The following is a 22,117-nucleotide window of genomic DNA, read 5'->3' as shown; positions in this document are numbered from 1 at the left end:
ATCCTAATTTTAAGAGAGAATCCATACTAAAAATGCATTTCCCAGACCGATACATTCTTTCTACTGGTTGCTTGCTTGCGTTTGTGTCTGTATCTGTGCCATGCATTAGGATTACTGGAGTTCATAGTCGGTCACCAGGGCTATTGCATCCATGTCCTAGAGTGAGAATTTTTTTCCTTGTTTTTAGATATCTATAAGTAAATGGTATAAATGTTAAAATTGATGGCCTATCCTTCCATAGATCAGTTTATTGAAAGGCTTGGAAGTTACATAGCTCCTTGCATTGTGTACTGCCTGTGCATGGTACTGTAGCTGTGTAAATGAGCAAGACCTTGCAGTACCGTTCATAGCCACAATACTATATATGGAGCTGTGCCTTTTCTAGTTTGCTACATCCCCTCCAATCATCTGATCGGTGGAGATACTGGAAGTAGGACCCCCATTGATCGGCTATTAATGACCTATTTAGAGGATAGGCTGCATAGTAGAGTGAATCCATTTATAGGACCCTGGTCAGTAGTCCGTAACCACCGAATAGAACCACTGTCAACCACATTGTGCCTACCGGAATTGTCAACGCCTCTTTTAAATTGTAGGCCAGGCACAAAGTCATCATTGCAGTATGACGTCGCTTTGATCCTACTGATCAGAAGAGTGCCAGCAAGTAAGTGGATGATCACAGGGCTCTGGAGGATCAACTGACCAGAGTCCTGCAAATCAATATGCTCCCAAATGGGCCATCAATATTGAAATCCCAGTAAAACCCCAATTAAAGAAGTTTTTTTTTTTGCAATTCCCAAAGTGCCTGATTAGTAGATAAATAGAAATGCAGACTTGTCCCAGTTATTAGACCAGAAATAATTTTTCCAACTTGTATTAAATTTTACTGATGCCTCGTCTGTGATTTTTCTCTAACTTGTCAAGAAAAAAATAGAAGTAGGGAAATATCCTCCTTGTGTTTGATGAATGATTTATCACAATTAGTAGTAATCAGGTAAAACATAAATTTAAAGCAAGTCTGTGAGCGCAAACTGACAGTAAGTAAACTGGGGGAAGAGATATAGCCCCTGTAAAAATCAAACTTTTAGTGCTTTAATAGCTGTCTCCTTTCTGCCGAAAATCAATTGTAATCAGCTATGGTGCACCCTGGGTGTGACAAAAGGGCTCAGTACAGTGCCCTGCCTACTTGCTGGGCATATCACGCCCCACTCGCTGGTGATTGGCTTGCCTGAGATTTCTCTGCAGTCAGCTCTTGTTTCAGGCAAGCCAGAGCCAATCACAAGTGAGGTAGGCGGGACATGCAAATCCAGTGTAGAGAGCAGTGTACAGAGCATCTTGGTCACACTCAGGGTGCACCAAACACAGTAATTAGAATATTTGATTAAAATTCAGTTTCTTTAGAAAGGAGGCAGAGATTAGAATACTAAAGGTGCAATTTTTATTGGGGGGGGATATTCCTTGCAAGCTCAAGGGCTTAGTTTATACTGTCAGTTTGGGCCGAGAAACTCCCTTTAACTCATGTAAAGTCATTTACTTGAACCTTTAAGGAGGCGAGTGGCTTATTTTAGTATTGTCCTAATTTCCTATAGGAGGTGCAAGTTTTATATTTCCAAACACATCTGTTTACCCAGAAGCAACTCAAAGAATCACAAACAGGCCAGGTATTTATTACATTTTATATTATATAAAATTATATAGATTGTATAAAATATATTATATTTTTTATGTTTCTGTAAATATACATCAGGAGACCTGAAAGAATGAAATATTAAAAAATGGACAATTTTTTTTTCATTTTAATTTTTCTATATCTAGGTCTCATTGTCCTTTATGGTTGACTCAAGGTACAAATTGTTGCCAAACCCTTATTTTTGATCTTTACTGGACATTTCCATTGATAGTAGTGTAGGGCACAGGATTCATTTTTTTGGCCAATATATTTTTGATAACTCCACTCAGTTGTTAATAATCAACAGAGATCACAAGAAACAGGGGAGTGGGTATTAATATATCGTATGGGCCAGGGCGTAACTCAGGGGCGGACATACCGCCGGTGCTACTGGTGCAACTGCATCGGGGCCCGAAGGTAGAGGGGGGCCCCTGCAGGCAGGGGCGTACTGCCCATAGCGGAACAGTATGCAGCTGCTATGGGACCACTGAGTAAAGATTATGGGCGGGGCTGAGAGGAACTCTGTGTCATGCAGCATTGGGCCCCTCTTACTCCCTCCCGTAATCATGCTGCACAGCACACAGGGGACAACAGTGGTGAAAGAGCAAGACTTAAGGGGGCTTTACACATAGCGATATCGCTAGCAATATCGCTAAAGCGTCACCGATTTTGTGACGCAGCAGCGATATTGCTAGTGATATCACTATGTGTGATACTTACCTACAACCGGCTCCCCCGCTGGCTATCGCTGATCGTGCGAGATCGTCCACGTCCATTTCTCGTCAGCCGCTTCCTGCTGGGCTTCCTGCTGGCGCCGACGAGCGACGTGTGGACGCGGGCGGGAGGACGTTATGATCGCCGCGTCTGAAAGGTAAGTAACGACCGCTGCTGCGTCGCTACGTCGCTGTGAGATCTGCCTGTTTGGCAGCTCACTAGTGACCATTTAGTGATGCACCAGCGATCCTGACCGGGTCGTATTGTTGTCGGAATCGCTGGTGCAACGCTAAATGTAAAGGGGGCTTTACAGGGGTTCTTCCGCTCCCTCCACTGTTCTATTTCCAGCAGGCTGCAGCATTACAAAGAAGAGGTCGGGGGAGGAGGCTCACTGCACGGGACAGCACGGCAGTAGTAGGGGGCTGATATCAGTTCTCTCTGCTCTGTGTACCCATCCACCACAGTGGGTTCTGCAGCCCTCTCCAGCTGATCTCTGCATAATGTGGCCAACCTCCTCCAGGGCTCATCTGAACACCTGAGGTCATAACTTAGTATGTGTGTGTATGTATGTATGGTATATGTATGTGTGTGTATGTGTGTGTGTATGTCTGTGCAGTATATCTATGTATGTATGTGTGTATCTATGTGTATGTATGTGTGCCTCTGTCTGTGTGGATGTATGTATGGTGCATGTATGTGTGTATCTATGTGTGTGTACAGTATGTGTGTACAATATGTGTGTGTATCTATTTATGTGTGTGTACATCTGTGTATGTATGTGTGTGTATGTATGTACAGTATATGTATATGTGTATCTATGTGTTTGTATGTGTGTATCTATGTAAAGTATATGTGGGTATCTATGTCTGTGTATGTATGTGTCTGTACATCTGTGTGTATATGTGTATGTATAAGTGTGTACAGTATGTGTATACTATATATGTATAAAAGTGTGTGTATGTACGGTACGTGTATGTACGGTGTATGTGTGTATGTACAGTATGTACTATATAAGTATGTACGGTGTATGTGTGTATGTATGTATTGTATATGTACGATGTATGTGTGATCCATCTGATCAAGGATAACTTGCTGATCACTGAGGACTCGACCACTGGGCCCCACAGAGATTCTGAGAACAGGAGTCTGCAGTCTCATCCTGGATGAAGCAGAGTTGTGCATGCTCAGCCTCTGCTCTCCTCATTATCTATAGAGCTGCTGAGTGCTGCGCTCGGCTATTTCTATCCGTTCTGTAGACAATGAATAGAGCAGATACCAGATGATACAGACACCAGACATATAATATAACATAATATATACATGGTCGGGCTCTGCCGGTTCCAGCAGTTACCACACAACTCCGAGGAGGCGCTTGCACACTTGCTGTCATGCGTTATATTCACTGACAGCTGACACTAGTTGCCACCTGACTGCAAGTCTGACTGCGCTGGAACCAGCAGAAGCAATCCTAACGGATATATATATATATATATATATACAGTCATATGTTAAAGTTTGGGCACCCCTATTAATGTTAACCTTTTTTCTTTATAACAATTTTGGTTTTTGCAACAGCTATTTCAGTTTCATATATCTAATGACTAATGGACTCAGTTATATTTCTGGATTCAAATGAGGTTTATTGTACTAACAGAAAATGTGCAATCTGCATTTTAACAAAATTTGACCGGTGCAAAAGTATGGGCACCTCAACTTAAAAGTGACATTAATATTTCGTAGATCCTCCTTTTGCAAAAATAACAGCCTCTAGTCGCTTCCTGTAGCTATTAATGAGTTCCTGGATCCTGGATGAAGGTATTTGTGACCATTCCTGTTTACAAAACAGTTCCAGTTCAGTTAAGTTTGATGGTCGCCGAGCATGGACAGCCCGCTTCAAATCATCCCACAGATGTTCAATGATATTCAGGTCTGGGGACTGGGATGGCCATTCCAGAACATTGTAATTGTTCCTCTGCATGAATGCCTGAGTAGATTTGGAGCGGTGTTTTGGATCATTGTCTTGCTGAAATATCCATCCCCTGCGTAACTTCAACTTCGTCACTGATTCTTGCACATTATTGTCAAGAATCTGCTGATACTGAGTTGAATCCATGCGACCCTCAACTTTAACAAGATTCCCGGTGCCGGCATTGGCCACACAGCCCCAAAGCATGATGGAACCTCCACCAAATTTTACTGTGGGTAGCAAGTGTTTTTCTTGGAATGCTGTGTTTTTTAGCCTCCATGCATAACGCCTTTTTGTACAACCAAACAACTCAATCTTTGTTTCCTCAGTCCACAGGACCTTCTTCCAAAATGTAACTGGTTTGTCCAAATGTGCTTTTGCCTACCTCAGGCGACTGTGTTTGTGGCGTGCTTGCAGAAACGGCTTCTTTCGCATCACTCTCCCATACAGCTTCTCCTTGTGCAAAGTGCGCTGTATTGTTGACCGATGCACAGTGACACCATCTGCAGCAAGATGATGCTCCAGGTCTTTGGAGGTGGTCTGTGGATTGTCCTTGACTGTTCTCACCATTCTTCTTCTCTGCCTTTCTGATATTTTTCTTGGCTTAACAAGAACTGTACCTGTGTTCTTCCATTTCCTTACTATGTTCCTCACAGTGGAAACTGACAGGTTAAATCTCTGAGACAACTTTTTGTATCCTTCCCCTGAAAAGCTATGTTGAATAATCTTTGTTTTCAGATCATTTGAGAGTTGTTTTGAGGAGCCCATGATGCCACTCTTCATAGGAGAATCAAATAGGAGAACTACTTGCAAGTGGCCACCTTAAATACCTTTTCTCATGATTTGATACACCTGGCTATGAAGTTCAAAGCTCAATGAGGTTACAAAACCAATTTAGTGTTTCAGGAAGTCAGTAAAAAGTAGTTAGGAGTGTTCAAATAAAGAAAATGATAAGGGTGCCCATACTTTTGCACCAGTCAAATTTTGTTAAAATGCAGATTGCACATTTTCTGTTAGTACAATAAACCTCATTTGAATCCAGAAATATAACTGAGTCCATCAGTTATTAGATATATGAAACTGAAATAGCTGTTGCAAAAACCAAAACTGTTATAAAGAAAGAAGGTTAACATTAATAGGGGTGCCCAAACGTTAACATATGACTGTGTATATATATATATATATATATATATATATATATAATAAAAAAAAGCCTTGATAAAGACGGGTCACCTTTGAAACGTCACCACCTGAGGATCAGTAAAGCATCCACTTTTTTCACATTTAATTTGGAGTGCTGCCTATTTTTTTTATTTTATTAACTCGGTTGTTTGGACACTGCTGAATAGGTTTTGCACCAATTGTATAATTTTGGTAGTGCTGCCCTTTTTTATATGTATATGTATATATATATATATATATATACCACACACATACAATATATATCTCCATCTCAATGAAGAAATATAAATCCACCGTAATCCGAACCTTGCACGTCGGTCTCCAAGACTTCTCTCGTGCTGCGCCAGCTCTCTGGAATGCACTTCCCCAGACGATCAGACTGATACCTAGCCCCGACCCATTCAAGCACGCTTGGAAAACCCATCTCTTCAAACAAGCCTACCACATCAACTACTCAGTACACTAACTTTGCCCTGTTCCCTCCTTCCAAATATTATTCTGAATCTGCACCCTACTATTCATCTGTCTCCTCCATACCCTCCATGCACACGATAACTGCACTTGATACTTGACTATTGCACTTAAACACACGGGCTGATGACCGGATCATGCAGCTTTATATGAAAATCCCTATTTATTATAATTGCTAGACCGGAAATAACAAGCACTTTTCACCTACTGTGCCCTCCCCCCTATTTCCTTGTAGAGTGTCAGCTTGCGAGCAGGGACCTCACTCCTAATGTCACTGTTTAAATTGTCTTAACTTGTATTGAATTTATTGTCTGTACATGTCCCCGCTTAATTGTAAAGTGCTGCGGAAATATGTTGGCGCTATATAAATAAAAATTATTATTATTATTAAATATATATATTTTTTAGATGTGTGGGGGCCCAAATAGAACTTTTGCTATGTAGCCCTGTGATTGCGTTGTATGCCCCTGCTTGCAGGGCAGTAATAATGAGGGCGATCTGGCTTGTTTCTTGGAGCCCGAGGCTTCTGGGGTCCCATTGCCAGATTACCCTCTTCATAAGCAGCGTATCGGGGGTGGGGGGGGCAGACACATTTCTTGCACAGGGGCCCCAAGCTGTCAGTGTCCGCCCTGCCCTAACTATAATAGGTGCAGGGGTTGCAATCGCACCCAGGCCCTGGAGCCCAGGTGTCCCAAAAAGTCCCATTTGGCCCATAGGAAAACATTATTGCCATTAATAAACACCTGTGATGGTTGGGGTCCCTGTTAGAGATTTTGTGTTGGGGCCCACAAGCTTCCAATTGCACCAAATTACTATGTTTGGGGGCTAACGTTTCGATTTTAGAATTTGATGGATCCTTATTTTGGGTAATAGATTTGTAAAATTATAAATATACCCTTTTACAGATTTAGCCTATGAGCCAAGAAGATCTTCATGGCCAAATCACCCTGCACCCCAGTCTAAAGGTGAGTGGTGCTCGCATCTTCATAATTCATACTCAGTTGATACATTTTATGGAACTTTTATCTTGATGATCGAAGGCAAAAGAAGCCTCACCCCTTCGTGATGCCTCGATCACTATGGATCACTCTTTCATAAAAGTGAAATGGTGGGGATTAAGGTTCTCTCTATTAAAGGGAACCTGTCAGCAGGTTTTTGCTATGTATTCTGAGAGCAGCATGATGTAGGGACCGAGACCCTGATTCCAAAGATGTATCACTTAGTGCGCTGCTTGCTGTAATTTTCATATAATCCCTGTTTTCGCTTATGCAAATCTAGCAGAGCTCAAATGCTGAGCCCTCTATAACCCCGCCCACGCCATTAATTGGCAACTTTCTGTGTATACTGTGCATAGACAGAAAGCTGCTAATCAGTGGTGGAGCGGGGTTATGCAGAGCAGGAGGACTAGGAGGCAACAGACATCTAGTCCTGAGAAAACGAAAAGCCAAAAACACAAATATCCTGAACTAAAAAGTAAAAAATAAACTGCAGATAATGCATAAAGGTAATCTAGTCCTGTAGTAATAATCTCCTTCTAATAAAAGATTGATTTTATTGAAGAAAAAAATCATTTTTGTAATTGGGCTTCAAAAAAATTTCAACTTATTTGTCTTATTTTATAGCAAATGCTGCAAAATTTTTAATAAAACGCAATTACAAAAATTGCTTTCAGCCAAAAAATGTATGCATTTAAATAAGAAAAAAGGAAAGCTATTACTAATTGTGGCTCTTTACTCTAAATACTTTAAACAGCTGTAGATTACTAGATTGCAATCGGTAGTGTCCTCCGGCTTTACGATCTACACGTTTTTTATACACTAGGTCGTTCCGTCTGGAGTGAGGTCACAGGTGCGTTATCTGTTCTCAGCCAATTAGACTTTCCCCCTCTTATTCTGTTTCACTAAACCACTAAGGCGGATATTCTGCAGCTGCACACCCCTCCTCTCCCTACTCCTTGTGTAATATTTTCTGGTTCACAATAGATAAATGTACCAAGGAGTGCGCAATCTAGGAAAGAAAGATGCTACTTTCCAATAATAAGATAAGTTTCCTAATATACACAGAAACCGCAACACAAGGGAAACAAGATGTTCACGAAGATCATATGTCATGCGGATTTTAGTGCATATTGTGTGCTAAAATCCGTGTCTGAAAAACTGTGAAACAGCTATATTGAAGTGAACTACAACATGAATTGTGAGCTGCGTAACTGCTGTATAGACTATGCGTATAAAAGGAGATGCTTTACGATAGAGTTTGACCAAATTGTGCGAGTCCATGTGCCACCAACGCAAAGGCGACCTCTGTAGATGGGAAAACCTACCCTAACAGACGTACCTTTCTTAGGAGTCAGTTTTTCTCCATGCTCCTTAATCTTTAATGATTATGCAATTATTGGAGTAAACTAACGTTAAAAATTAATTTATTTCAGCCTCTCAGCCGCCTTCTGTGGTGCCCAAAACAGAGGATCCCAGGCCACAACTAGGTATGTAGAAGCCAAAATCCTAAAAGTTCCGCATTGACGCTGGTCGTGTCCTTTCAATGGACCCCATATTCCGTTCACATATGAAATATTTATTAAATATTTGAAATTAGAAGTATGATAAAAATGAGACCCAAGGACCGCCATTAATTTTTGCACCTTTTTGGAACTTAATTCTTTTTTTTTTTTTTTCTGTTATTGATCATTTCTGAAGACAGAATGTATATTACCGCAGCTGTTCATTGTTTCCTTTTATCATTATAGATCCTTATCAGATCCTTGGCCCAACGAGCAGTCGACTTGCAAATCCAGGTAAAAAAAAAAAAAATTGAAAAAAAAAAATATATTGTGGGCCTAATTTATCAAAACTGTCTAAAATGTATGTTGCAGAATAGCTTACATATAATATGTGCACCCGGTGTTAATCGCGGACCACCACATAGTTTAAGTTAGTCTACTTTCTATTTTAAAAGTAAAAAAATACACATTTTTGTAATTTCTTTTTAAATTTTTTTAAGTACAAATTTATTTTTTACCGTACATATTCGGTATACTTATTGTAGATTTGTACAATAAAGTTTAGGTAAACAGAACAAACAAAATTAAAGAAAAAAAAAAAAAAATTATTTAGCGATTTCTTTTCACCATGCATTCAATCAATAAAAAAAAATATTAAAAAAATCTTAACAATTAGGGTTTAAATTATATTTATCCTAAAATCTACAAATTTACTCACAAAAAAAGCTTCAGATATAGACTATACAAAAAGTAAGAAAAACACTATGCCCCAAAATGTAGGTCTTGGGGTCCTTTTGGTTCTCACTGAAGATAGACCTTTATTATAGGGTCTTCCAGGACATCCCTTATATAAATTAAAGGGTTATTTCCATTCTTCAGATGTGGATATTGATATTTAGCTCTTGTAAAGACAAGCAATTTTGCAATTTACTGCTTATTAAAATTTTCAGCCGTTACAGAGATATTAACACTTTTCTTTCTTTTTTTTTTTTTTTTTTTACAGTTTGTTGCCTTGGAAACAGACCACCGCTGCTACACATTAGAACATGCGCAGTATTTACAAGCTCTTTTCTATTGAGCTTGTGGTACTGCTTTGAAGATGGCCAGGATTAGTCGAAAGAGCGTTGTTACTTTCTAATCCCCGCCAGCTTGAACACAGTGCTTACAAGCTAAACAGCAGAGGTGGTCGGTCTCCAAGGCAACAAAGGCTGTAAATAAAAGTCTTAATATCTCAAGAACGGCTAGAAATTTTAATAAGCAGTAAATGGCAAAAGTGCTTGTTTCTAAAAGCATTATCCAGCAAACCCATGTATGAAGATGGATGGGAATAGCCCTTTAGGTGTTTATATATATCTTTATAAATATATCAATAGGTAAGGTATATAGATATGTAAACGTACTTATCACAAAAGAAAGATCTTTCATCCGTGACCTTAGACGCCCTTGAGTTTAAGACCCCCGGGGGGTCTGAAAAAAAATCAGTATTATCTGCATTAAAAGACTTTTATTAACTGCAGTATTGAAGATTCCTATTAGAACGAAGCAATAAATATATTCAATGTGCTGAAACGCGGCAGTCGCTAATTTACATCAGATGGAACTTTAACCTGTTATGACAACTTGAAAGGAGCTGGTATTTCATAAAGCGAAACCAGCTGTCATCTGCGCGTGATTAACAGAGATTAAGAGGGCCGAGCTGATTGCTTAACTCTTCTGCTCGCCATCGCTTTTTTCAAGCGTCGCCCATTTACACACACACGTGTCGTTTTTCCATTTTATCAGTAAACACGCTTTCATTCCTTAAATGGGGTGTGTATATTTCTGCATCCATTTTTAATTGCTCAGCTGAAATGAAAATAAAAAATAAAGCCTTGATGAAAAATTCTCCCACCGTTTTGGGTAGACAGCTCCTTTACTGTTGTCCTTCTATCTACTCAATACTTTCTTGCCCCACACGATGAGCTTGGCATCTTCACGGGGTGTCTTTAGGTTATTCCCATCTTTAGAATTAATCATCTATTCTGTGGATAGGTGTTAACTTGATGATCGATTGGATCTCCAACCGTTCCTGAGAACGGGTCTGTGTAAAGCCTCGTCTGAATGAAGTGGTGGTTGGACATGCTCACCACCGCTCCATCTTTTTTCTAAAGCTGAATATTGCTCAACTTTTTTTTCCAGCAGTCCCTTAGAGAACAGATGGAGTGTTGGTGTGCATTGTCAGCTACCGCTCCATTCAGAGCACCATTGTAGGGATCATTTGGAGGTCCAGCGGTTGGACCCCCACTAATCAGCAAGTTATCACCTTTTCACTGAAGACACAAAGTCTGCTTGGCAGATCATGTGTCCGGGGAAAAGCCCAACAGCAACATTGATTCTTCAGCAGTACTCATTAGCACTCTCTCACTGGGGCCTACTGGAGGATTCTCTGGTTCCGCTGTGGACCAGTCTAAAGGCCCTTTTACATTTAGCGATGCACCAGCAATCCCGACCATGATACGACCCGGTCAGGATTGCTGGTGCAATGCTAAATGGTCGCTAGTGAGCTGTCACACAGGCAGATCTCACCAGCGATGCAGCTGCGGTCGGCGGTCGCACTTACCTTTCAGACGCGGCGAGGGTGTCCGTCTTCCGCCTGCGTCCATGGCTCGCTCGTCGGCGCCAGCAGGAAGCCAACGATGAGAAATGGACCAGGCCGATCTCGCGCGATCAGTGATAACCAGCGGGGGAGCCGGTCGGAGGTAAGTATCACATGTAGCGATATCGCTAGCAATATCGCTGCTGCATCACAAAATCTGTGACTCTTTAGTGATATTGCTAGCGATATCGCCCCTTAAGCCTGATTATATGATATTATATGAGTTTTGGGGCGGGTCAGGTATGTTATATCTCAGGACTAATATTTTTCTTTTCCCTTATTATTCCACCATGGTCTTTTTAGGAAGTGGTCAAATCCAACTATGGCAATTCCTCCTAGAACTTCTTTCTGATAGTTCTAACTCTAACTGTATTACTTGGGAGGGAACCAATGGTGAATTTAAGATGACGGACCCAGATGAGGTGGCCAGACGTTGGGGCGAAAGAAAGAGCAAACCCAACATGAACTACGACAAGCTGAGCCGAGCACTCCGTTACTACTATGACAAGAACATTATGACTAAAGTCCATGGCAAGCGCTATGCCTACAAGTTTGACTTTCATGGTATCGCCCAAGCTCTTCAGCCTCATCCACCAGAGTCCTCAATGTACAAGTACCCTTCTGAACTTCCATACATGGGCTCTTACCATGCCCACCCACAAAAGATGAACTTTGTTGCTCCCCATCCACCAACTCTTCCTGTGACATCATCCAGTTTTTTTGCAGCTCCAAACCCCTACTGGAATTCACCACCCGGGAGTATCTATGCTAACAGCCGACTTCCAGCTAGCCATATGGCGTCTCATCTTGCAAATTACTACTAATTTTTTTCAATTTGGGAAAAAAAAATCACTGTGGATTATAATTTTCAAACGACTCTGAAAGGAGATTATAATGTGTTACCTGTGCCAAACGGAGGTTGGCCGCATAAAAAAAAAAAACATTGTAGAGATTAGCAATGAAGAGAGTATTACTAACGAAGTTCACATGCTAATGTTGTAATATATGACGACATCGGCGCATTGGACCAATATGAGTTTTGGGCTTTCGTAGCGGAGGCCTTTGAATAAATGGCCCAAAAGAATAGTTTCAAAAAGTGTATAAAACAAAAAAACCCACAGGGACTACAAGGGCGTACAAAGAAACTACCTGTATTTAAAAGATGAACACACGACAATGACGCAATATCATGGCTAAAATTTTGGTAAAATTTTCACTCGATGGGTGGAAAAAAGAAAGGAACCGTTGGAATAACTGTGAAGACTTCATACATTCCTTGATGAATCCAAAAGATTGATTGAGCCATTATGGAAGAACTAAAGAAAGTGTTCGGAAGGAAGCATTAAAGGCTAGAAGGTTTTGATGAAACCATAGAAGGAAGATCGGAACGTAAAGAAAGGAAAAAAAAATTTTAAAACAGGTTGATGGTGGACCCAAAACTATACGACGAACTAACAAATTATTTTTATGACTTGCTCGAGAGATTTTTTATCAGTATTATATTTTACTACGACCAGTGTTATTGGAGAAGACCTCTTATATCCATAAAGAAAAAACAAAACGAGATGATGATAATGCGTGTAAATTCGAATAGTTATCTTTAATGACTTAAAACTGGAATTATCTGATATTTAAAGGAAAATGCAGGACCTAATTTGTTCATATGGTATACTACACCCTACAGTTTCAGTACAGATGCCATGGCTAAATGTAAATGAAGGAATTTTTTATTTTTTTTCAAAAATATACCCGTATGTACCATTTACTTGGGCCAAGTAGGTTCCTATTAATATTCGTATAGAAATGCAGAATTTTGATAACAATTTTGATACTGTTCACGGATGCTGTACTACAGTTGCTTGACTTAACACGTCGACATAGGCAACATCTATAAAATTTAACATGGCACTGATGATTTTAAACAAATTTGGTGAAACGCCATAGAGGCCCTCTTCCTGTTTCACTGCCAGTGCTCTCAGGGTGAAATTTATACTCAATGCTTTATTTTAGTAAAGGGAGATTTGGTTGAATATAAATGAAGCTCCCTTATTTTTTACAATCAGAACTCTACGGTTTTGGTATTTTTTTGTTTTGTTTTTTTTTTTTTAACTTTTTTATGAGCAGTTGCCAGTTTTTATTTGAGTCGCGAACGCTGTGCGCTCGTCAGGTTGAAGTATACAAGTCAATGGTATTTTTCATTTTTATATAATTATATGTAACTTATGCATTTATACACTACGAGTTGAGCTCGGCCAAACCAAAGAACATAAAAGAAAGGGGACATTTAAAAAGAAAAAAAAAAAATGACAAAAACATTGTGGCCTTGGATTTAAACTCTGTATGCTTAATGTTTACAGTATGACGTTTAGTACTTAGGATGAACTTTGTATGCAATACAATAAGCTTGGCCTAGCATGGCAGACCAGATTTAGATAGTAGTGTGCATTTTTTTTCTTTTTACCTTTTTATTTTCATATCTGACCAACCTCAATTCTCTTAAAAGTGTATCTGTGGAATCACAATTGGTACTTTACGACCCTCCCAAAAAACTTACATGAAACTGGAAATCAATGCTTTGTGTCTCACATTGTAAATATCTGCCAAAAAACGTGGTAATTGTGAATAGCCAGAAATGATAAACATTCTTCAACGAGGCAAAATTTTTCCCCAATTTGATTAATTATTTCCTCTGTGATACAGCCGATCCTTGAACATCTCACATCATAGGTCAGTAGTGGATTAAGGATTATGATCTAGTGATCTACTGTAGATATGGATAGTAAAAATTTCCATTCCAATACCAATTTTGGTGCCTCCAATTTTAGATACAATTTACGAACAAGAAGAACTTACAGTCAACAAAGGTGATGTCCCAACTGGACAAGCTCTTCTCAGAATGAAAGTGCCCTGTGCTAACCCTGTGCCATCAACTGTTTTTGCTGGTGGTCGATGCATACAGTCACTTATCATCCAGATAGTACCACCTTGTTTTTCCACTATTTTTCAGATCAGGTCAGTAGATCCTCCTGGTTCCCCTAAGAGCATAGTCCTTCTCACTCTGTTGAGTCCTCCTCACTCATTTTGAATCTTCTCAACTTACGACTTATCTCCCATTCGACCAAAGAACTTTAGATACAATTAACGAGCAAGAAGAACTTACAGTCAACAAAGGTGATGTCCCAACCGAACAAGCTCTTCTCAGAATGAAAGTGCCCTGTGCTAACCCTGTGCCGTCAACTGTTTTTGCTGGTGGTTGATGCATATAGTCACTTATCATCCAGATGGTAGCACCTTGTTTGTCCACTATTTTTCAGATCAGGTCAGTAGATCCTCCTGGTTCCCCTAAGAACATAGTCCTCACTCTGTTGAGTCCTCATCACTCATTTTGAATCTTCTCAACTTACGACTTATCTCCCATTCGACCAAAGAATCGGGCCTTTTGAAATCAACATTCCCGTTCCCTCATTGTCCAAAACATCTACCAGTTGTGGGCAATCAGGAGGCCCCCATACTTCTTAGGTCATTGATTGGTCATGTTGAAATCAAGTAGTCCAACTAGCTTCATGTAGACAGCGCTAGATGGAGAACCTGACACTATGGCCTTAATTGATCATACGGTTTTTACCAGAATTCTAATGTAAAACTAAAATGTTACAGTCACCCTTTTTTTTTTTACCATTGGTTTTTTTTACCCTGGTCTTGACCACCTCGGCCAACTTTCTTTAAAAATGTGGAGAGCATAGCTGGACATAGGCATGACCACGCACAGCCGGCAAATTCAGTATAATTTCCCCTGATCCATTCCAGGCCAAGTTGTTTTTTCTTTTTTAACTCTTTTTTTTATTTTTTCATCAACAACTTTGCTGATGTCAGATGCTTTAGACAGATTTATGAAATGTGACTTTACCCAATGTTGCCCTTTTTTTTTTGCTGCCTCGGAGTAAGGTTTCTCAACGAGTTTTCAATTAGGTGAAAACTTGTTGAGAAACCTAATTGAAATTCCCTTACTTTTTAATAGATTTTCTTCTTTTGGTGCTAAAAAGTCACAAAAATTATTTAAAGACAAAAATAAAAGCATTTTTTTTATTTGGTGCCAAATTCCTGAACCACATTTTGAAGAATTTGGTGCAAACAACATCAGCGAATACAACAAGCCAAAAAAAAGAAAAGTCACTTCAATAAATCACAAATGATGTATTGAGCCAAATATCTACGTGTAGATTTACACAAAGTAGGGGACCAGGAGGATCATCGGCAGGTTATACTGTGTCTATACAGTGAGTCAAAAAATGTAGGAAGGATACCAATTTATTTATTTTGGTTTCATAGACCATAATCATAATTAATTATGCAAGTAGGAGAGGTACCAAATAAAACCTCACAATAATTATTGTGCCCCTAGTAGATAAATTTTATACAGGAGGACACTATAGAGGAATATATATATAGATTTCTATGGACATGTAGGCTTCTGTTAGATTATAATAAATTGATACAAAATTGAAATTCAATTGATAAATCAATGCCATTGATGATAAACAGTGGATCATTTTCCCTTAAAAACAGACTTTTTTTTAGAAAAGCACTTAAAAAAAATGTATTTACCCTATTTAAATCTTCATTCCTATAATCGCTCATGGGATCTCATGTTTGGATCACCCTTTTAAAGCTAAGCTTTTTAATGGGATGGTCTCACTGCTGAGACCTCCGGTGATTAAATCTGATCGGGAACTCAGAAGCAAGCATTTAATTTCCCTGCAGTGCCACCACAGGAGAAATGAGGCATTACACTGCTTCAATAGAACTTAACAGGCTAGGCAGGTAATGCGCAAACATGCTGGGTCCTCCAGACTATGGAGATGTTCTGTTTAGGTGCTCTCTGCTCTGACATAGAATTAAAGGTCATAAATGGAACACCCCCGGCTTTATTAACTCAGAACTCCTTAATGAGGTATTTGGAAATGGTTTTTTTAGCTAGATCAGAATAAATGACTCTTTGAAGATCTGTTGACTGACCTGTTTGCATCATAGAAGGAAGGGGCACAAATCCCCCCCCCCGATTCAGTGATCTCCCTAATCATAAGGGGTAACGACTTTGAAAATACAAAGCCATACAAATTTTTATATAATGTTTATATGTATGTTTGTCTTAATGGATTTTTCAGGTTTTAAAAAGGCGACAGTATTTTTCATTTGATGCATCTGGTATTGTATCTCAGCTTGATTCAGGGTGAACCGCAAAACCAGACACAACCTTTGGGCAAGGGTGGCGCTGTTTTACTGAGGACAATCTTATATTGGCTTTAACCAACAGTCAGCCCAAAATATATCCCATTATTGACACCGATTCCTTCCTTTGCCACCCAGATGTTCCCATCTTCTCCTACACTTGGCATAAAATAAAACCTCCATGCAGATGCATTGTATTTCTAGAACTTGTGCCTTTGATCCAGACACAGTAAAGAGCATTTACAATAATGAAAAAAATGGCGCCCGGTAGCAGAGATTTTTTTCAATATGTTTTTTCATACAACTCTTTTTGTGGGACACGGGGAGACCAAGATGGTGACGATGGTCAATGGCTCATCTGATGGTGGTGGTTAGAAGGTTCCATACGCATCCATGGATAAGGAAACTTCATGGAAGCCTTTTCCAAACCTCCAAGGTTCCTCGAAACTCACTCTAATTATGTGATTGGAGGTATCTTGATTCTTGACCAATGTCATAAAATTTCACAACTATGCACCCATGAATGCATTGATAATAGATGGACCCATTATGAATGCATTGATATAGACGGACCCATTGATACATCATCCGTTCTTATATATACCATCACTAGCCTTCAAAAATACCCCTTCAGTCAAGATTGGCAGTGCTGTTGTGTGTCTTGGTGGCGAAAACGTCCCAAGGTATATGTACTCTATGCAGTTAAGAGAGGTTTGGTTTGTCACCAGGTCGTCCACCCATCATAACCCATAACAGGGGTTATGCATGACTCCATAGCTGGTGTACCAAGACCTACACCATGACCATGGCTTGGCCACCACCTGCCATGATTTAACATTTTAGATATATTCATAAAATCTTAATATGACATGAGAACTTTTATAGTATCACATCACGGGTCATGGATAACCTCCTCGTTGGGATATTATGATACCGAGTATCTGCACCACTCAGCACAGAGCGCCACTGATCTCCGATGTGTCAGGGGAACCATGGATGCCCAGACTGAGGTCATGTCACGAATCAGGCCCCAGCCATCAGTAACTCATAAGTGCGTTAGGTGGGTTCAATGGAAAAATAAACTGTGCTGCGGCCAACTGCATTTTTTTCCTGGATTGTAAATGTGGTGGCTGTGTACTGACCTTATACCAGTTTGTACCTTCTCTGTTTTATGGACCACTACATTTGTATGTACTATGTAACAAGGTTTAGTTAAAAGTCTTAACCAAAACCTAACACTAATCGGAGATTTGTTGCAGTTACGGCAGCTTCTTAGATGTTTTCAAAGAATGAAAAACAAAAAACTTTGTCTAAAGCAGCAGTACTAATTATTATTTAAGTAATTCCATTATCTAAACCAATAAAATCGTCAAACAACCGCAAGGAGCCCCACGTGTTTTACTTTATACAGTGGTGAATCTGAACTCTGTGTGATTGTAAATGTATCTATCAATTATCTGTCTATTATCTATCATTTATCTGTCTATTATCTATGTATTGTCTCATCTATTATCCATCTATTATCTATCTCTCTCTCTATCATTTATCTATTATCTATCTATCTTTCTATCTATCTATCTATCATCTATCTATTATCTAGCTATCTTCTAGCTATTATCTATGTATTGTCTATCATCTATTATCCATTTAGTATCTATCTGTCATTTATCTATTATCTATCTATATTATCTATCTATCTATCTATCATTAATCTATTATCTATCCATCTATTATCTGTCTATCATCTATCTATTATCTATGTATTATCTATTAGTAATGAGCGAGTATACTCGTTGCTCGGTGTCCTCTGAGTATTTTGGTGTACTCGGAGATTTGGTTTGTGTTGACGCAACTGCATGATTTTCTGCTGCTGTACAGCCTGAATACATGTGGGGATTCCCTAACAAACAGGCATTCCTCACATGTATTCAGGCTGTCTAGCAGACGAAAATCATGCAGTTGCGTCAACGCAAACTAAATCTCCGAGCACGCCAAAATACTTGGAGGACACCCGAGCATGCTTTGGAAAACCCAAGTAACGAGTATACTCGCTCATCACTATTATCTATCTATTATCTACAGTGGGTATGGAAAGTATTCAGACCCTTTTAAATTGTTTACTCTTTGTTTCATTGCAGCCATTTGGTAAATTCAAAAAAGTTCATTTTTTTTTCTCATTAATGTACACTCTGCACCCCATCTTCACTGAAAAAATAACAGAAATGTAGAAATTTTTGCAAATTTAGTAAAAAAGAAAAGAAAAAAACAAAATATCACATGGTCATAAGTATTTAGACCCTTTGCTCAGACACTCATATTTAAGTCACATGCTGTCCATCTTGTGATCCTCCTTGAGATGGTTCTACTCCATCATTGGAGTCCAGCTGTGTTTAATTAAACTGATAGGACTTGATTTGTAAAGGCGCACACCTGTCTATATAAGACCTCACAGCTCACAGTGCATGTCAGACCAAATGAGAATCATGAGGTCAAAGGAACTGGCCAAGAAGCTCAGAGACAGAATTGTGGCACGGCACACATCTGGCCAAGGTTACTAAAGAATTTCTGCAGGACTCAAGGTTCCTAAGATCACAGTGGCCTCCATAATCCTGAAATGGAAGAAATTCGGGGCCACCAGAAGTCTTCCTAGACCTGGCTGTCCAGCCAAAGTGAGCAATCGTGGGAGAAGAGCCTTGGTGAGAGAGGTAAAGAAGAAACTGAAGATCACTGTGGCTGAGCTCCACAGATGCAGTAGGGAGATGAGAGAAAGTTCCACAAAGTCAACTATCACTGCAGCCCTCCACCAGTCGGGCCTTTATGGCAGCGTGGCCTGACGGAAGCCTCTCCTCAGTGACAGACATATGAAAGCCCGCATAGAAAAACACATGAAGGACTCCCAGACTATGAGAAATAAGATTCTCTGGTCTGATGAGACAAAGATATGACTTTTTGGTGATAATTCTAAGCGGTATGTGTGGAGAAAACCAGGCACTGCTCATCACCTGCCCAATACAATCCCAACAGTGAAACATGGTGGTGGCAGCATCATGCTATGGGGGGGTTTTTCAGCTGCAGGGACAGGATGACTGGTTGCAATTGAAGGAAACATGAATGCGGCCAAGTACAGAGATGTTCTGGATGAACATCTCTTCCAGAGTGCTCTGGACCTCAGACTTGGCCAAAGGTTCACCTTCCAATAAGACAATGACCCTAAGCACACAGCTAAAATAACAAAGGCGTGGCTTCAGAACAACTCTGTGACAATTCTTGACTGGCCCAGCCAGAGCCCTGACCGAAACCCAATTGAGCATCTCTGGAGAGACCTGAAAATGGCTGTCCACCAATGTTCACCATCCAACCTGACGGAACGGGAGAGGATCTGCAAGGAAGAATGGGAGAGGATACCCAAATCCAGGGGTGAAAAACTTGTGGCATCATTCCCAAGACTCATGGCTTCACTAGCTCAAAAGATGCTTCTCCTCAATACTGAGCAAAGGGTCTGAATACTTATGACCATGTTATATTTCACTTTTTCTTTTTTAATAAATTTATAAAAATGTTCTGCATTTCTGCTTTTTTCAGTCAAGATGCGGTGCAGAGTGTACAGTAATGAGAAAAAAATTAACTTTTTTGATTTTACCAAATGGCTGCAATGAAACAAAGAGTGAAAAATTTAAAGGGATCTGAATATTTTCCATACCCACAGTATCTATCTATCTATCTATCTATCTATCTATCTATCATCTAGCTATTCTATCTATCATCTATGCTTTACACTGCAGCTCTGCTTGTTCAAAGCTCAGACTAATTATTACACTGCAAGGATCTGGAGGACCATGGTTTGAAAATAAATCATCTGATAATAGCCACACAAACTGAGAAGAAGAGCCTGAATAAGGAGAAGGAGCATGGACATAGACTATGATGATGGTAATAATTTCTTCAATATAAAGAGAACCTGTCATGATGGAATTGGCTTCTGACTTGCAGGAAGGAAGTTATAGAACAGGAGAAGCTGATCAGATTAATAAACATGGCAAACATTTCAGTAAAGCTTTATTTATTTCTTGAAATACCCGGTGTTTAAATTGATAGGAGTCAAGTAGGCAGTCCTAGTCCAGTGGGCGGGACTGCTCAGCGATTGACAGTTCTCCTTGTGTGACTGTGCATGCAGAGATACCTGTCAATCACTCAGCGGGATCGCTCAGTCTACTCGTATACAAATTATAGTGAATCTCTAAACCTGTATATCATTTTTCTCATCTTCTCTGTCTGCACACAGTAATGTCCACAGATCATACTGCAGAAACAACATCACCGGTTCCTTTATGCTTCTCCTTATCATGATCTGGTGCCCCGGTATCAATTGTGGGCAATCAATTCCTGATAGAATCAGCGTTTTACAGTGAATGGAACCTTCATGCAATATTGGATCAATAATGTAGCACTTGGAAAATAAAATGCATAAAAATGAATAACTGAGATAAAGTTGTCTGTCCCAAACAGAATCTGAGACCCACAGCTACAAAAAAGTAAAAGTACAAGATGTACAGAGATCATACATGTTACTTCTGTCCTTGTCTGTGAGCACGTATCTTCTCTAAATCGTCTGAACTAGAGAGGCTGTGACTCCAATTCAACAAGACCCAAGTTGATCCTGCCGATCTTGATGAGGCAGAGCCGTACACCTCTTAATAAATCAGGAACATCTGACAAGAGCCATGTGGCTCCATGTGCCTCACCACAAATCTTACTCTATTCAAGGACTGGAGTAAGATTTCTTGCTAATGAACACCACAGCTTGTCATGAATTAGATGGCCAGGAGTTGCCACATCCCCATCCTGCCATAGCTCCACCCATTTTGAAGGGGCTGGCCAGGACTCGCATGAAAACTCCAAAAGTAGCAACATTTTTGACCAAACTTTGCACTGTTAACTTTTCAAATTGTTTTGCGTCACAGAACTAGAGTAAACACGTTGGTGTATCAGCTTCTATATTTCTGTAATCCAACTACTGATAAAAAAAAACAAACTAAAGATTCAACTAATGGGCTATTTAGGTGCAGGAGGTAAGATAAAAAAATGAACTTCTTCTTACTCATTTTGGAAAAAATCAGAGAGCATGATACCATGAAGAAAAGTTCCTGCATTCCCCCTGGTGCACTGGAGTCTGAACAAGGAGAGACATAATAATAGTAGAATGTGATTGCCAAAAAAGGGATAACATGAAGAAGAGTTCCTGTTTCCTTCCCTGGAGGCACTGATAAGTGGCAACAAGAAGAAAGACTACAGCCTGATACTGTAATATTTCCATCTACGAGCATCCAGAAAAGAATAAAGGAACTTTTCTCCAAGTTATCCCTCTTTTACCAAGCACATCTATGTCCTTGGTCGTACCCCAGGAGGAATACAGAAACCTTTCTTCATGTTATCACCCAAATTTACCAGAGGTGTGTATCTAGGCTTTCTGGCACCCGGGGCAAGAATTCAGTTCAGTGCCCCCCTCCCCCCCCCCAAAGTACACATGCGATTTGCACACTTAGTCATGTACCGACGAGCTGCTCTTCTTAATGCACTCAATGTTCAGTGAAAAACTGAGAGAAGCAGAAGAGAAGTTCGTTGTCACAGGACCATAAGTATGAAAATCGCATATGAGTGAAGTGTCCATGTGATGACTCTTGGAACCTGCAGAGCTGAATCCTGACATTGCAGCTTCTGAATTCTCACAAAGAATGCACTGCACACTTTTAG

The 22,117-nt window shown here is 39.8% G+C and overlaps 1 protein-coding gene across 4 annotated transcripts in view; it reads left to right on the top strand.

Annotated features, from left to right (window-relative positions):
• The window catches only part of ERG (ETS transcription factor ERG), a 296,084-nt gene extending 278,340 nt beyond the window's left edge, over positions 1 to 17,744 (top strand). For all 4 annotated transcript variants that reach the window (XM_073584678.1, XM_073584679.1, XM_073584680.1 and 1 more), the window contains 5 exons: positions 1,590 to 1,661; positions 6,908 to 6,967; positions 8,434 to 8,487; positions 8,749 to 8,796; positions 11,441 to 17,744. In XM_073584678.1, the coding sequence (XP_073440779.1) occupies positions 1,590 to 1,661; positions 6,908 to 6,967; positions 8,434 to 8,487; positions 8,749 to 8,796; positions 11,441 to 11,961 (755 nt within the window). In that variant the 3' untranslated portion in view covers positions 11,962 to 17,744. The remainder of the gene's footprint in view (positions 1 to 1,589; positions 1,662 to 6,907; positions 6,968 to 8,433; positions 8,488 to 8,748; positions 8,797 to 11,440) is intronic.
• Positions 17,745 to 22,117: the final 4,373 nt, after the last annotated feature.

Source organism: Dendrobates tinctorius, unplaced genomic scaffold, assembly GCF_039654945.1.
Source record: "Dendrobates tinctorius isolate UK_male_01 unplaced genomic scaffold, ASM3965494v1 ptg000084l, whole genome shotgun sequence".
NCBI lineage: Eukaryota > Metazoa > Chordata > Amphibia > Anura > Dendrobatidae > Dendrobates > Dendrobates tinctorius.
The sequence above is the reverse complement of the archived record's forward strand: the minus strand, read 5'-3'. Positions and strand labels throughout refer to the sequence as shown.